The sequence below is a fragment of the Thunnus thynnus genome, chromosome 4 (genome assembly GCF_963924715.1).
Source record: "Thunnus thynnus chromosome 4, fThuThy2.1, whole genome shotgun sequence".
NCBI classification, from domain to species: Eukaryota; Metazoa; Chordata; class Actinopteri; order Scombriformes; family Scombridae; genus Thunnus; species Thunnus thynnus.
The window spans coordinates 18,612,353-18,629,703 of record NC_089520.1 but is presented as its reverse complement, the minus strand read 5'-3'; the positions used below and the strand labels follow the sequence as shown (position 1 = coordinate 18,629,703).

The window sequence follows — 17,351 nt, the reverse complement described above, 5'->3', positions numbered from 1 at the left end:
TGATTAAGAAAAAAACATATTTCTGCAGCACAAATAATTTTTCTGACTTCTAACCTTACTTTTACCTCTTCAGGCCTCTAAAACCTTTTCAGATTCTGGGAAGGGAACAACACACTGGTAAAACCACTTGTGTAGATATATGGGTTGTGAGTAAACATGGCTTCACTTTAAAAGGTCACAATCCAAAAAAAAGGTTGGGAACCACTGCTGCATTAGAGAGAAGAGAGTCCACTCAGGTATGTGATCACCAGGTCAGACAAGCAACCAAGAGGAAAGTCTCATGAGCTGCAGGAGTTATCAACAAATCATCTTCCGGATATTGTGGTTTCGCCTGAAAAACATCTCAATAGGCTTTAAAAAATAATACAGTAAGCAGGATATTGTTAGATAGCATGTGAGATTTTCCAAAATAAATCCCCACTGGCGTGGCTTTACAATAATATATGTTATATGATAAAACAATATATGAATATACATAATCTATGGTTGTTAAACTTGTAATAATTCCATATATAGTTTATTTTGGGTTTATAGCCTTTCATTGTTTTTAGCTTTGTGATTCACATTTTTTTTCCCTTTTTTTTTGCATGTGTACTGTGTCTTTTGATCTGGGTGGTGAGCTGCTGCAAACAATTGTCCTTACAAAGATAAATAAAGTTGTATTGAATTGAATTAAACTAAAATCCTCAGTCATGTGTTCCACGTCAGCCAAAGTCTGTGGTAGAATATATGTCATCTTAACAACCTGTCAGTTTAATTAGGTCAATAGGGTCCCTGGTTAGGAGTCAGAAAGCGAGATACTGTAGGTGTGACAGATCTACTGTACTACTACTGCGTCACATAATTGGCTCAAAGGACTGCAGCTGTTGCATTTGAATTGACAAATCAAAATCAAAGGAGTTTCTGGCATTTTCTGTGTCATGCTGGCTAATGCTATCTTAAACTGATTTCTCAATGTTTTGGATTAGCAACACATAACATCAGGACATCAGGGCTTAAATCTATTTTAAATCTTGTCAAGGCTAAAGCAAAATACTGTTCTAATCCAGAATATGTGTGTCTCATTTCGAATGCTGGGAAACATTTCAAGGATGTCAAAATTATATAATGTGACTGATTTAGAATGATTTAATATGTTGCTAGTTGTTTTCCTCACAGTCATGTAAATCTGACGTTTGTATTGTAGCATTGTAGCATTATTTCTAAGGATCTCATTTTTTGTAGGCTGCCTTAGAAGGACATGGAAGGTCATGTGACCACTTTATCATACAGTAGACAGCAAATCCCACTCCGCTATAATATACTGTACAATAACACTGTTATATAACATTAAAAATGAAATAAAACAGCATAATTAATATCATAGGTTACTGAAAAAACACAGACTTTACACTGTACATTAGACATTTGCATTTGGCCAGAAACTGTTAATACTGATCAGCACTGAGTGGAATTTAGTCGAAAAACTGAAGATTTGTACTCATCCTCAATATTAAATCTCTGTTTAGTAGATGGGAAGCTTATGTGATTGCAGTGTGATCCTATTTCCTGACAAGAGACCATAAGCCTACAGACAGAGATGGAGCAGCTGAGACTTTCTGGCTACACCCCACCCTTCAACAACACACGGCATGGGGCGGCTCGGGAAAATTGTACACCTACTGATCTGCATCCCGTGCACTGCCCCGTAGACTGAATAATGTTCCCCATTTCAGTGACAATATCGCAGCATTGCTGTGGCAGCCATCTTAGGTGTACCACCGCAGAACGCTATGATGAGCTACAGTGAAGGACGAGCCGCGCATCCTTCACTCTCTGTTCAGGACCACGGCCAGCTCCCCGCGCCTGCGTCCCCGCCTGGCAGGCAGAGGAGAGGCCATCGCCCGCTTTCAGCGCTCTCCTTCCCCTCATCTGTACACTACACTCCCCTGCCCCTCCCCTCTGCTCCATCCTCACCTCCCCCTCTCACATCCGCAGCGGTGACTGGCCAATAAAATACAGAAAATACGTAAGCATCGACGCGTGCTCGGCGCAGGCGGAGAGTGCTCAGTGTGAAGCAGCCTCAACCTCTTCCAGCATCACTCGTACCGCTGACATCTCTCAGCGAGCGAGTACAATCAGGGCCTATCCCTGTCTTGACTTCGGTCATATTCCACATTATCTAGGCACGGACAAGACAACGGCTCAACCATCATCGGGGAACATCAAAAAAACTCATTTAGGTGGTTAGGATATCTGTAGGGAGGCATCACTCTTAGAGCAAGATGTTAGATCCGTCGTCCAGCGAGGAGGAATCTGATGGGATAGTGGAGGAGGAAAGCAAAGAGGCGATGGCACCTCAGGCCGGATCCCGCATCTCTCCAAGCAGGACCAGCGAGAGCTCGGGTGGACTGGCACCCAGCAGCAGCCGCAGCAGTGCCCGTCCGACCAGCCCGAGCCCGTCAGCCGTTAGCGAGGAGAAAGAGGATCTGGAGAAGCTGCAGAGGGAGGAAGAAGACCGTAAAAAGAAGCTGCAGTTGTATGTTTTTGTGATGCGATGCGTCGCTTATCCATTCAATGCAAAACAACCCACAGATATGGCAAGGCGACAGCAGAAGGTAAGGGCCCTCGGTGCAAAGGCATAATTAATAACCACATGCTGACGAAATGCCTCCTTTCATATCGCAGATGTTGTCATTGATGACCTACATAAGCTAGAACACAGAGGGGTTTTGGCCACTAGGCCTATCCGATAGCGCATGGATGTATACAGCACACTTCCAGTTAAACCTCTGCTGGTTTTTTGACGCAAAATGCTGAAATCCTCGGAGCATGACAGGAGCACATAGAAGCGCTCCGAGCTCCGGATAGTGAAAGGACACATGGTACTGCAGAGCTGCAGACTGAGTGCAGTCCATGTTCCTCCATACACAACCTCACAAGTGAGATCAGTCCCAGCAAGCCCATTAATTGAAAGGGCGTTCAAAAGGGGGTGGACGGCGATTTAAAACTAGCCGGTGTCATTGTCCTTGTTGGCCTACATCTCACCCGAAGTCTTGCTTTCCATTAGATATGCAGCTGTATGTGCCTCTATGTCCTGCTTTCCTGGCAGATACCCAATTCCAACCCGTTTGCGCCATCACTTATCCCGTCAATTTGGCCTCCCAAGGTGACTTTTAGGCACAGATCTCTTGAGGAGGGTTGCTTAATAGCCTTTCTCCTCTGCAGATGAGCTTGACTCCTCTCGATGGGTTACTGTAAATTAATTGCATTAAAAATTTGTATGTCCACACATTTAATTTTTAATACCGTCTTCTACTGAAGTCCAGCTTATAAGATTTATATAAGTTTCTTTGAGGGACAAGGCCCACATCCTGGTTTCACGTTGCTGCTGTGATGCTCCATTGATGTTGGAGCCAGTTTTGGGTCATGATGTCCTTACTGTCAAAGTCACTATGTACAGGCCCCACTGTACTGTACCAAAGGAAAGCTGAATTGATTGTTAGTCAGGAAAATAGACCCACTGTATTGTCTTTGTTTTGTGCATTTAGTCTGCCAAACCAGAAATAGGATATCTTCTGTTTATACTGAGACTGTCAATTATGAATTAAGGTACAGTTATAGTGATCAGCATGTTTTGTGTAGGGCTACATTTATATTGTGAAAAACATTGATCACCACATGGTTGATCAGTTACTTGTAGCCCTCCTCACAGGATAGAAGTGGCATTCAGTGTGTGCTAGGACCTAAGGACCAGCCTTAGATTCACCTCTGTTAATCTAATCCTGATCATGTTTCACTCATGCAAGGAAACACCGTAAACAACACTGTAGCAATTGCTCTTGCAATTGTTGTTTTTGTTTAACCTGCAGACAAACTGTCTTCCTCCGGACATCGTTAAGCCATATGGTCTGAATTTTCTGCTGACTCATGCACAAGTGCATGTGGGAGGCATAAACCAAAGTGTTTCCAGCTATGTGTTTATTCGTAGTCCCGTTCAGCGTAGGTTAGTGATCAGTCTAATGCATGCTCGGTAATGCACTTTCATATCTGGTAGCTTAGGCAACCACAATCCTCTGCTGTGGGTGAGTGAATATCTGGACAAACAATCTGATGTGTGCTGTCAGACCAGGAATTCAAAGTGTGCCTGTCTGCCTACAGTCTGCCTCTAGACTTTGATTTGGTCCAAATGTGCATCCTTTGGCTTTAAACAATCACTTCAGGAAAATGATTGTGCAGTTGTCCATAATTAAATGACAGCAATAGAGTGTTTTTTTTTTACTTTTTAAAAATTAATTGGAACAATATTGAATGAGGATAATTAATTACATAGAAACATTTAACAACACATGTAGGTTGATTACTTTCTGGCAAATATGTGCTTTTATAGTGTCATGTTATTGTCATTTTACTGTCATATTTCTGTCCTGTGTGGGTATGAAGAAATGTTTTATCACAGTATCACAAATACATTTTTAGCAAAGACAGGATATTTAACATTTGTCCAATAATGTCTCTGTAGATTCCTCTAACGCATGAACATCCCTTGAATGTGGACACATCAGCCATCCACCAACAATCATTTATAAAGCAATTTCCTCAGGGTGTTAGCTACACAATTTAATATGTAGCCTATTACATTTTGGCTCTTATAGATTAGTCACAGAAATATGATGAAGCAATTTCTGTAATGAAAAGACTTAAAGGCCTCAACGAAACATGTGAAGCAGCTCCATGATAATCCGTTATTAGAAGCTCTCGCACACAAACAGCAGTGATGGGCTATCACAGAGAAGCAGGCCGGGGCTGCAGAGTATGCAAGCTCCACTGCTGCTTCTTGAAATGTGTTGCTATAACCTTGTGAAAGGGTTACACAATAGGGCTGTAACAGGCGGTTGCTTCCTTTTGAGGGGTGAGGGAAATATTTTCTCATTCAGTCTGAAAGATGTCTTCTTTAAGCTGTAGTATGGAGGCTGCTGCTGTTCTGATGTTTGTTGGCGTATGTGCATATTTAACTGGTGACACATGTGTTTGCACACAAGGTTAATTGTCTTGGGACACACTTACACTAATGGCACCCTCCCTAAGAATATGTTGTAAGAAAATTATTGAGGTTATTGATAGATATAGATATTGTGTTGGTGTAATTTATGGGATTATGTCCTCATTATCTTAGTTCTGCAGGGCAAAATCCTCTTTCATTTAATGCCAATAAGCTGCCTAAATTGTGTGTGCAGAGGAATTTAACAAAGATTTAAAAAAAGGAAAGAAAAATAAAGAAAATTCAGGAGGCAAAAGCATGTTGGCAATAAACTATATGACAATTTATTTATTATTTAGGAATGGTTCTGTCCTGTAATAAGAGCATTTAAAATTTAGAAAAATATCTTATGACATTTTTCTATCGATGGCAATAAGTCAGTTGGCCTGTTGGTGAAACCACCACTTTGATCCAGACTGAAATATCTCAACACCTACTTGATTGATTGGCACAGAATTTTGCACAGATATTCATCGTTCCCAGAGGATGAAACCTACTGACTGACTTTTCCTCTAGAATCACCATGAGGTTGGCAGTTGTTGTTCTGAGTGAAACGTCTCAATACTTATTGGGTGGATTTCCATGAAATTTGGTACAGGCATTCATGTCCATCTCAGGAGAAATTGTAATAACTTGAGTAATCTCTGACTTTTCATCCAGCACCATCATCAGGTCAAAATTTTAGTTTATCGAAAAGCTTATTTATGTTCACGACCAAATACTTGCTTCAGTAATGGTATTCCCATCAGCCTCAGATGTACTTGTGTTTAGTGGTAAGTGCTATGCAAATGTTTGCTTGCTAACATGCAAAACTAAGCTGGTAAACATGGTAAACAATACACCTGCTTAACATTCCCATGTTAACATTGTCATTGAGAGCATGTTAGCATGTTGACATAGATGTTAGCTCAAAGCACCTCTGTCTAAAGTACAGTTTCACAAAGTCGCAAGCATGGCTTTAGGCTCTTATGCAGTAAACACAAATTAACAAAAAATTCTTGGGAAAATGCTCTGGTATTCTTTTTTGATGCCGTTTTTAATCCTAAATGGAAGCTCTCATTTAGTCAAACATTAGCAATCAAAGAGCCAAAAATGAAATCTGATTAATCAAACCCACATGCTTTTAATAGATCACAATGTACATATATTTCACAAGTGAGTAATCTCCCGGGTTTAGGAATTTTCTTCAATTAGAAAGTGTGATGCCCTGAAGTTAATCTGACCCAATCAACTCATCTGACAGCAGGTTTCCTTAATAGAGTGCCTCTTGGCACAGCATTTTAATACCGTACAGTACATCTGAGTGAGCGGAGCTGTGAATTGTGCAGAAGGCTTTATGATGTGAATATGAAGTAGAGTGAAATGCAAATCAGTTGATGAAGTTTGTTTGCCACTTTGGTGTGCAGTGCTGAGTCTGGCAAAGGATTTTGGGTGTCCCATTGTGAACTGCTTTCATGTTCTTATTTTTTGAACCATAATAATAACCTTGCAATGAATTGGAACTGAAACTGGAAGTGTTAGTGGTGGCAGAGAGGTGTCAACTCTTTTACCCTTCTAATTTGCCATTCATTTTGGTAAGAGATGAGATGGAGTTAATGTATTTTGGGAAGAGTAACGTACAAAGACAGTCTAAATTCAAAATGTGAACCAAAATAAATGTTGATGTTATCATTCGGTTGTGGAAGCTTATGATGCATAATTTTAGACACCAGATAAAGAGACTAGAAACATTAACAAAGCTCTTTGGCAGAGCAAGATGTTTGCATACAGCACAATAAAGGTCACACATGGACATAATTGTTTAATCTTTGCTGATAACTGCTGATCCAATTGTTTAATGGCTGAATATGATAATATCATGTATGACAATGATTCAGGTAACTGGCATTTGAGCTGATGGATAAATGACAGATAATACAGCGATAAGAAGATGAACAACTAGGCATTGAGCAGGAGAGGGAAATGAAACTGACATCACTGGAAGAAGCATGAGTAAAATTAGTAACAATGAAAAATTTATATGAAAACGCTCAAACTGGTGTACGTGCAGTAAGAATTTCTATTAATATGGCTGACATTTTTGTGCGCTGCAATGTTTTATAAATCGTATGTGCATAGACTCTTTATTTCATGTTTGTCTGTAATGTCACTGCCCTATATCTCCTCCTGTATTCCTCGAATTAAATCAGAAGAGATTTTGCAAGATTACATTTGAATGATTATCATGTAGACACAGATAACTGAAGTAATACTGCCTGAACTTAGTATGTTCATGAAAACACACAGGCATGTGGATAAAAGAGAGTGGCAGTTAACGGACAACTCAAGTATGACATTGAAATTATTTGCATTATTATGTAAGGTCTTTAAATGGTATTCCGCCTGGAAATAAAGGCATCCTTCGACAATAAAAGAAGCTTCCCAGTCAGTGTGAAAGCCGAACTTTGAGTTATCAATTAAACATGTCAATTAGCATTTGAAAGCTGGTGCTAAAAAATGTCAGTCTCTCCCGTTACGCAGCAGATGTTTTAGCAACATTAGTGCAGAAGAATAAAGGTGTTCTTCAATGGTTTGGATGTGAAAGTGTATTTAAAAGGAGTGACAGCTGAAAAGCAGCATGTGAAATACCCCCTCACCTACAATCTGAGCAGCCGCGTGTAGCTTATCACACATTCACAAATTAAACCTCTTCTGTCTGCATATAACCAAGAGAGAAGGCTTGGATTTTATTTGTTGGAATACTAACAACGTCTTTTCCCAAAGGTTTGACTACTTTGAAGGCGGAAATCACTGTCAGGATCAAATTGACTCATATTTGCCTGACGTATTTAAATAATACAGTAGCGTGACCTAATATGGTACACAGGGCAATTATGTTCAGTATTCACAGAAATAGCAACAGAAATGCAAATGTTGCTCCACAGAGTTTTTTGCATGTGAATGTAGGATTTTATGTGTCAAAGTACTGAAGCATCATGTAAGGGTTTATTTCTCGCAAGACACCAAGAGGCAACTGTGTTCCGGCTTGAAAGCTGCATCTCACAAACCGACATTTCTCTCCTCCAACTGCTTTCTATTAGCATGTTAATTAAAGCAGAACTTACAGTAAATGTCCTCACGGAGCCTATGTAATCTAAACAGACAAACGTTAACCATCTACAGTTAGCATTTGTTTAAACCTAATGCTGATGGTCAGCAAGGGGAAAAGAACAAGAGCAACATGAAAAATGTTTTCTGAATGAGATAGTCAATGTAAATGAAGCTTAGAGAGAGCTTAGTTACTGTGTCCTCCCATTGTACGCCTCTACTGACAGATTAATCTGCAGGGCTCCTGTCAATCTTTTTTATTGCTATAGAAAATGTAAGCCCTGTTCCCAATACAGCACATTAGTCATACAGAGAAAACAGTGGAAAATGAAAGAGGGTTTGTTGAAAAAGGACATTAGACATTGACAATACAACTGGAAATCAAAGGTAAATCTTTATGTATTATATATTATATCATGCATGGAGTCTTCTTTCTTCTTTAAGAGTTAAATCTATGATATATTCTTGGAGCACATGGGCTTCCATAACATTTATTACCACATTTATTACGATTTAAATACAATGTTGACTAATTTGATCAAAATCAAAAAGCTGCTAAAAATACATTTGTTTATTTTGGTCCATAAGAAAACACATAAAACACATATAACAAATCACATTTACACCATTTACACATATACTAAATGTTATGTTTAACATATATAGAGGGAAACTTTCAATGCATAAATTTAAGCTTAAATTTAACCATAAACTTATAATAAACTCAAGAAACCGTCTCTCTAAATACTGGAACGGTATAGGCTAAATCCTAAGCTTATTATGCCTACCCATTTTAACTCGTATACTCTCCTTCACAAAATAAATAAATTTTAAAAAATGAATTGCCCCTTTACACTAAGTGTATGAAGACCAGGATACAGTGATTATAATTTTAACAGGATTTAAATATGTTATTTCTTCTCACATTATTTCTTTGTACTTCTTACCAGATGCTTAACACTATAGCAATTCATATATTATATCATAATATTTCTTTGAAATAGAGCACCTTGATGTTGATCAGTGTGTTTTGTGTGTTCATGCTTATCAGTGACTATGGATGCCTGTGCAGTGTTGACATATTAATCATAATGCTATCTACATAACTCTGTCAATCTATTTCCTGTCCTCTCAAATGGCAGCAACTGTTATAATAATGTGCTTTTTTTCTCAGACTGTAATTGTGACATTTTTCTTCCTCAGATTGTAATAGTTTTCTCATGATTATGAGATATGGAAACTATAATTAGCGTGCAACAAAACTTCTGTGAATGTTAGTTTCCTTGATGAATACAATGTGTGGCTGTACATCATCACACTTTCAGAGATCTTTTTTATGAATCTTGCCTGTATAATGAGGCCAGGCAGCTGTTGGTGGTCATTTAGCACACACGAATTTGTTTATGCAAATATGTGCTGTTATGTTGATCCATGAAACATTGCTTGAAAGGAAACATTACCAGGGTATGACTGGAATAAGACAAAGAGGAGAGACAGGGAAAAAGATTAGTAGTGGGGATTTTCCACATTAAAGATAGAGGGGTAAGAGTTATAGAGGGATCATTACTGCAGTCCTCTGCTGAGTTCTTTCCCTCTGATGACTCTCACTGAAGCATAAACAACACAAACACCAGCCCCAGGCCATTGTGAGTCTGTATGTTAGGTAGACGCTCACTTTAAGTTTCTCTCCTGCATTATCACGGTTGTCACATGTTCCTATGCCAACTACTTAATACAGAGTGTCTATGCCAATCCCCTCCTATCAAACATCAAACCTTAATCTTCGTCTGAGCTCTTGTGTTCTCTTCAGTGCTCAAAATCAATGCATTGATTACTATCATTGATGTAAAATGACAGAAGGAGCATTGCTATCAATGCTAATGCAAGCTAAATATTTTCTTTTTAAGCCTAACCCTTGAATATTCTTGTTCACCTTGTTAAACATGACACAGTGAAATATTTTGCTAAATCTTTCCTTTTCCTCTACAATCTTCAAATGTGTTGTTGAACACAGTAAAGACTACATCCCATGAAGTCTGACTAATGTAATCTGTGTGATCTAGTTTCACAACAACTTGAACCATTTCCTACTGATAACTCTACATGATGCGAACCTTATTAAACATCAAAAAAGGCAAACAGGCTGGCATAAAGAAATAAATACTGTATTTGAGAAATTCGTCCATTAAAAGCAGAGAGAGAGAAAGAGAGAGGTTGACTAGACAGAGTAAGAGGGAAAAAGAAGAGTGGAAGGAAAGGATTTATGTCTTAGATTCTTGATGAGAGAGAAACCAACAGTGAGCTTTGTGTGCTCTACTGTATAAAACAGCATTGTAGTTCTGCAGTAGTGTGTTTTCAACTCTTCATACTCCATTCAAACTTTAAAATGTTCCACATCTTTCATAGGAGTTTTATTCACCTTTTAAATTCCCACTTTTCCGAATCATTCATTCTCCTTCAGCTGCTTATTCATTCAAATTAAAGCCAGCAATCCAGTTTAGCATTAGTCTTTCAACAACCAGCATTTGCACCGCAATTTCTTCAGAAATTGCATTTCCTAGTTCAGTTTGGAATTCAAAATACTAGAACCACAACTAACAATTATTTTGAGTATTGATTGATGTGTTGACCGTATTAAGATTAATTGCTCAAACAATATTACATGAAAAGTCAAAGAATAGTAAAAAATGCCCATCACAATTCTGAGACCCCAAGGTGTCATCTTTAAATGGCTTGTTTTGCTTGATCAAATATACCAAATTCAAAGATATTCAATTTCACATAGAAAAGCATCAAATGCTCACAATTAGACTGGAGCCAGCGAGTTTGGCACGTTTAATAAAATGACTGAAACAATTTGATGGTTATTAAAATTATTACAGATTAATTAACAGATTGACTTTATTCATTAAGCAATTCATTGTTTCAGCTCTACTACTTACATTTCACCAAGACAAACATACTGTGCATCTTCCTGTCTGGTAATTAGCATTATGCACCAGCCAAAGACCTTAACAAACAATAAAAAATGCTTTTAAATATTACAAAATCTTCATGCTACAGCATTAGCGTGTAGATTTTCTGAATGCTGAGTGATAAATATGAGCAAAGAAACAGGAAGTTGGTGCTTGAAAAGTAGTAAACATGAATGCTTTGAGTATAAATCTTCAATTGAATTTAATTAGAAGCAGGCAGAACGAATGACTACCAATTTAAAATGTTAGTATGTGAACCATGTGGGTCTAAATTTGCTTACATTAAGTGTGCTATGCAATGGAAAAGACAGGACTGATTTACTTGTTTTGGGCCAATATATGCAAATTGCCCTATTGATTTTTCTCCTCCCCATACCCTGAAAGTCCACATGTCCACACCATTTATGTTATAGTTTTGTAAGAGCTTATTTTCTGCTTGCTAACTGAATGAGCATAATGAGGAACCAGCTGAGCTGGATGGGTGCTGCCAGTGAGTCGGCAGTGTGATAATGGATGACTGTTACAAGAAGGGGCTTAGCATACACAGTGTTCTCCTGTATATATCAGTGGTGCCACAACTCCTGAATATGGCAACAGTGTGGAGACTGGTTATACAGAGCCAGAGCTTCCTATTCTACCCCTCTTTACCGTGTGTCAGTCTCTGTCTGCACAGTATAGACCTGTTTACTAACCTAGTGGAGTGGTATTTACTCACACAACGCTGTGTTTGTGTGTCTTTAGAACAAATGTATGTGAGCACGTCTGGTTGGAGATAATAGTTTGTGCATCTGCCTTTGTGTAAATGTAGTTTTGCGAGCGCGGTCACTTCATGGTGCTGGTGTTTCGTGTTTGAAGAGGCCAGTTGCTGGTAGATTTTGTGCAGCTGTCATGCAGTGCTCGCTCTCGTACTTGTGTTTGCTGTTTACTCAGATGTGCGCTGTTGGTGTCATCTGCAACATGAATGAAATGTGCTTTGTCTGGCGAGAGGATCGACTGATACCATGTTTGCTGAAAACCAACAACAGCATTGGAAGGCAGCTCTTCCTGAGACAATAGATATATGCACGATAAGAACTTTAGTTTGCATGATATTCTTTCATCACTTTGTACATCTGATCTCAGTGGAAAGCTCACCCTTGTTTTTATGCTGAAATAAATTTTAATTTGGTAAACTCACAGCATATCAAAATAAGTTTTATCTGCAGTCTCTCCATTGAATGTTTTAGACACATTTACATTTACATTTTAGATTGAGCTGTTGCTGTCTTAACATGTATAATTTTGGTCTATTTTTTATAAATGAATTACAGGTTTACTGCCCACTGCTGAAAAGAGCACATCTATTTTGCAGCCATTTAATTTTGGAAAACACCTTAATTTAACTTCCCTTTTCAATGTTACTGGAACTTCTAGAAGAAGGTTTAGAGTGAGTCAGCAGAGCAGAGGCTTTATTGCACTGAACTACGCTATAGCTAAAGTATATACCGCATTCCATTAGCTAATTAATCCACTCATCGCAGCACTGCAAGGACAGCTGATATTTTGCATACCTCACAAGCCAAACATTTCAAAGAGATATAATGATCAATATGAACCGAATCCTCCATCATTATTCTGTATATAATCATTGTGAATTACAGGTGTTATGTAACCTTCTGTTATAATGGTTTGGTCTTTCTTTTTTTATAGACACATGGATATCCAGCAAATGCACTTTCACACATACACAGAGTGAGAGAGAGAAGAGCTGCTCCTCTAGAGCCCTTTAATCACTTTCAAATTTGAATATGACCTGCACTCATCTTTCTCTCTCTGCTTCATTTGAGGGAAACAGAGATAAGTGGCCAAAGATGAATGACTAATTGATGAAGAGATAAAACACTTGGAAAACAGTGTTTATTGCACATCAGTTACATGTGATACATTCAGGGTCAAAGCTACCGTTGAGGACACTAATATCATGTTTTATGCTGTGAAAATTTGTGCATCCTACCAAATGTATAGAATTTCTCCTGCAGTCCATTCAAATAAAAAGGGGGCTTGATACTGTGAATCTGCGCTAGAGGTTCAATGGTTATTAAGCTGCAGAGCATATACTGTACAGTATATTTTGAAATATATTATATTAAGTTGAAGCAGATTCAGATTTTTCCTGCATGACATACAATCTGTATAATCCCATAATGAACTGTCTATCCAAATGTAATACATGAAAACTATTTCAAGTAGTTATATAAAGTTTGAAGGACATAAATTACAAAAAATATTGAAATATGCCAATTTTTAATTAAATATTCTTAGATCATTAAATGTTCCATGGCGACTCAAAAATTGTATCAAGCTATAAAGTCAAATTTGAACTGTAATGAAGTTACTGTAGATCAGACCCATGCAATGATCCTCTATTGATATGTTAAGGGTGATTAATATCACTGCCTACTTCATTGCAAGCCAATGAATCACTGCGTTACACTGCAATCTGAATAAGAGCCACAGAGAGAGAATCAATAAGAGCAAGCAGCAAAAGTATGTCTGGGGAGTCTGGCAATACTGATGAAAATGGAGGCATTTTCTGTCATCCATCAACCCGATTGCTAATCAGCACAGTTTTCCAATCAGTGATCAAATAAAGAGCATGCAGAATGGAAAGTCATAAATATTTTATGCATTTGAGCAGACTTTGGTCAAGAAGTGAGCACATTTCACCTGGTTTACCGCTGTGTACTGTCAGCTCTAAACATACACACACAAACACACACACAGAGTTAACAGCTTGCTGTGTTGTCACATACAGTTAAGTCAGATCGGCTGAGAGAAACTGTCAGCAGAAGCAAAAGTATTATTAGATTTGACCTTTCATGGTAAAATCATCAGGTAAACACAAATGCTTTGTGCCAGCGTTTGGATGACTGCCAATAACCCATCACCTCCATTTTATTCTAATATCCTCTGATTCTTCTGTAGCTATATGTGAAAAAAGAAAGACAAAATTCATATGCACAGGTTAAAAGTGTCCAATCACATGGATTACAGCTACTGTAGGGCTTCAACTAATGATTATTTTCATTGTCAATTAAGATGCCAATTATTTTCTTGATTAATCAATTGACCATTTTGTCTAAATAGTATTAGAAAATATGAAATGCTCATTATAATTTCCCAGATCCCAAGTTAATGTCTTCAGATTGTTATTGTTTTATACAACAAAACTGAAACTATTTAGTTTAATATCATACACAGTATGACAAAGAAAAGCATCAAATCCTCTCATTTGAGAGGCTACAAGCAGCTTATTTTTTGCATTTTTTTTTTGCCAAATGTAAATGGCTGCTGATTAATTGTCTATCGATCGACAAATTGATCATCTGACTTATTGTTACAGCCCTAATTACAGCTCCTTGCTAAAATACATTGAAACTGATCAGAGGCATACTTTGTCACCATAGTCTAGTTGCTTTTGGACAATCCAAGCAGTAAAGATGTTGTCATATATCAGTGTTAGCTTGTGTTCAAGAAAGCTACAGTATGTGTGACCTCAGGTCTACTAGCACAAGTGTTAACTTTGCCCTAAAACATTTCAGTCTGCTTGGTTCAAGTCTGTTTTTGTGCCTTCTTTCAAAAGCCCAGCAGCTCTTCAATAGAAACCATCTCAGTCCATATCCTCCCTCACTATGTTACACATTACTCATCCTGCTTTTCTGGATTGAATTGATTGTAGCTTATCACTCGTCATGCCGTCCTGAGCATATGCACGCATTTTTCAATTTACTATTTTTAATTAAAATGTATACTATACATAAGACTCCGACTTTGGAACAAAATTTAATAAAGAAACTTGTTCTCATGAGTAAAAGAATTGAGTATTAACTCAAACCATTACATCACTGTATGGCTGCAGGATGTACAGTATGTATCTCTCACTTTCAGAAATGGACAAGCAACCAAGGGCAAGTATGTTGGCTTCAGCCTCCAAGTGTCTCCATAGACTGGACTGATTTGCATACTGGTGTTAATATTAACATTTCTTGCCTCAGGATGTTCCTTGAACACCATGGTCTATTAACACATAGCAGGGGTTGTCCACACTTTCTCTTTAATCTCACATCTAGCTGCTGCAAAAATGAATAAACCTGAAACCTTGACGCACAAGCAGAAGTATTGATCTCTGATGTTGTTGATGTGCTGTTACGTGTTGTAAGTGGATCCTTTATGTTTAGACATTAAGTGGTATATGATGCAGAGGTTCTCTCTACCACGGTGAATGTCAATTGGCTGTAGCAGCAGGTGTGGCTTCTTGGTGAAATGGCTTGTGAGACTTTGAGTTTTGAGTTTGTTTGTATTTTAATTAGCAGTAATGGAGAGGTCATCTCACTATTAACTTACCATGTGTGTGTGTCTACAGTTGTCTTTGCATAATGCATATTCACCTTTTTGGACAAAACTCTGACATTTTCACTTTGGCTCTGATAGAGAAATCTTATGCTATATGATCATTTCTCATTTTTTGGGCATTAGTGAAGGGAGTTGGGGTAGTACGATGAACACGCAGATGGTGTTGAGATTGCTTCACAGGCACATGATATGTGGTACTTCTCCATCACACTCCTACACCAAAGTCTGTCACTTGCGATGTGCAACTGAATGCATGTAGACACACACGTTACCAGCAGGTCCTTGTGCTTGTTTGATATATGCAACAGCTTGAGCTGTAGATTGATGGCGGTTGTCAGAGGGAGATTGTCAGTCTATTGACTCTTAGGTCACTGACTCAGTAACCCCTGTGAAATCAATCCAAGGACATCCAGACCTGTATGAGGTGAAACAATGGGAGAGATGGAGAAACATCACACATGTGTAACACAATTCCTGGCTTATTATTGACCATTTTCATTTACATTTTGTCATTTGGCAGATGCTTTTATCCAAAGCGACTTATAAGTGAAGCAAGACATTTTTATTAAATTGTTCAGTATTATTTTGATCAAATGTAAAATAATGCAATGCAATGCAATAACTGATGTCTTTGGCCACTTGGAGGCAGCGGAAACAAGTAGTAATTGCAACACTTGACATATTATTACCTTTTAAGTTCATATGGCGAATTTGACACCAAGCTACTTACCAATCCCACAGCTACGGAGCAACATCAGCATTCATTTGGAGTCGTGTTTCTGGCCACCAAGTGAATGTTAGTCTAATATTCAATTCTGGTTTTGGTCTTGACCAACTCCCTGAAAGAAATATCTGCTAAATGCTACACTTTGTTCACCAGCTAGCTGATAACTTTGTCCATCTGCTGTTTGGTGCTGGGCAAGTAACATACAGTGGGTTTTTCAGAGCTTTTTCACTGATAAAAGTTGCCTGCTGCTACTGCTGCTAAAGTGCAGCTGAGGCCTGGACACTGTCCAGTTGGGTGATATTGGGGTAGCATTTCTTCTATTTGCGGATGATGTTGTCCTTTTGGCTTCACTGGACTGTGACTGACAATATCCACTGGAGCAGTTTGCAGCTGAGTGAGATGTGGTTGGGCTGGTGGATTGCTCAGTCTAGGTTAGAAGGGAGAATCCAAGTGGAAGAATTCAGGTACCTTGAGGTTTCATTCATGAGCGATTGTAAAAATGGTAAGATTGACCAGCGTTTAGGGGCACTGGCTGTTGTAATGTAGACTTTGTATCAGACTTCAGCAGTAAAGACGGAGCCGAGCTATAAAGCAAAGCTTTCAATTTAACAGTCAATCTTAGGTCCTGCTCTCTTACCTGAGGTCAAGATCTCTGGGTAGAGACTGAAAAAATGAGTTGTGGATACAATCAGCTGAGATGAGGTGCTTTGTCTCACTCCGTGTGATAGCGTGAAGAGCTCAGATATTTGGGAGGACCTTGTTATTAAGTGGCTGCTATTTTGCACTGACAGGAGCCACTTGTCATTGGGCACTTAGTAAGAATGCCTCCTGGCCACATTTCTCTAAAGGTGTTTAGAGCAGGACTTTTCTATAAGGGGATTCAGGGGTAGACCAAGGAAACACTTGAGGGATTACAACTCCCAGCTGGCCTGGGAGTACTTAGTGTTCCCCCAAGAGAAGCTGTAGAAAAGTTCTGGAGCTGCTGTTTGGGTTGCTCTAAGGACGGCGCGGTGAGGAAATTTTCCCACCAGTTAATATACTTGTAACAACACCAGTGTTACCCGGTTACACCAGACATTTTACAAGATAAGATATTTGTCAATAACGCTCAATATCTGTAGAGCACTTACTTTGATTTTAAACGTTAGAT

At 38.5% G+C, this 17,351-nt stretch overlaps 1 protein-coding gene across 6 annotated transcripts in view; it reads left to right on the top strand.

Moving 5' to 3' along the window:
* The first annotated feature begins 2,055 nt into the window (after positions 1–2,055).
* cadpsb (Ca2+-dependent activator protein for secretion b) overlaps positions 2,056–17,351 on the top strand; it is a 67,726-nt gene continuing 52,430 nt past the window's right edge. For all 6 annotated transcript variants that reach the window (XM_067587150.1, XM_067587147.1, XM_067587149.1 and 3 more), the window contains exon 1: positions 2,056–2,597. In XM_067587150.1, the coding sequence (XP_067443251.1) occupies positions 2,265–2,597 (333 nt within the window). In that variant the 5' untranslated portion in view covers positions 2,056–2,264. The remainder of the gene's footprint in view (positions 2,598–17,351) is intronic.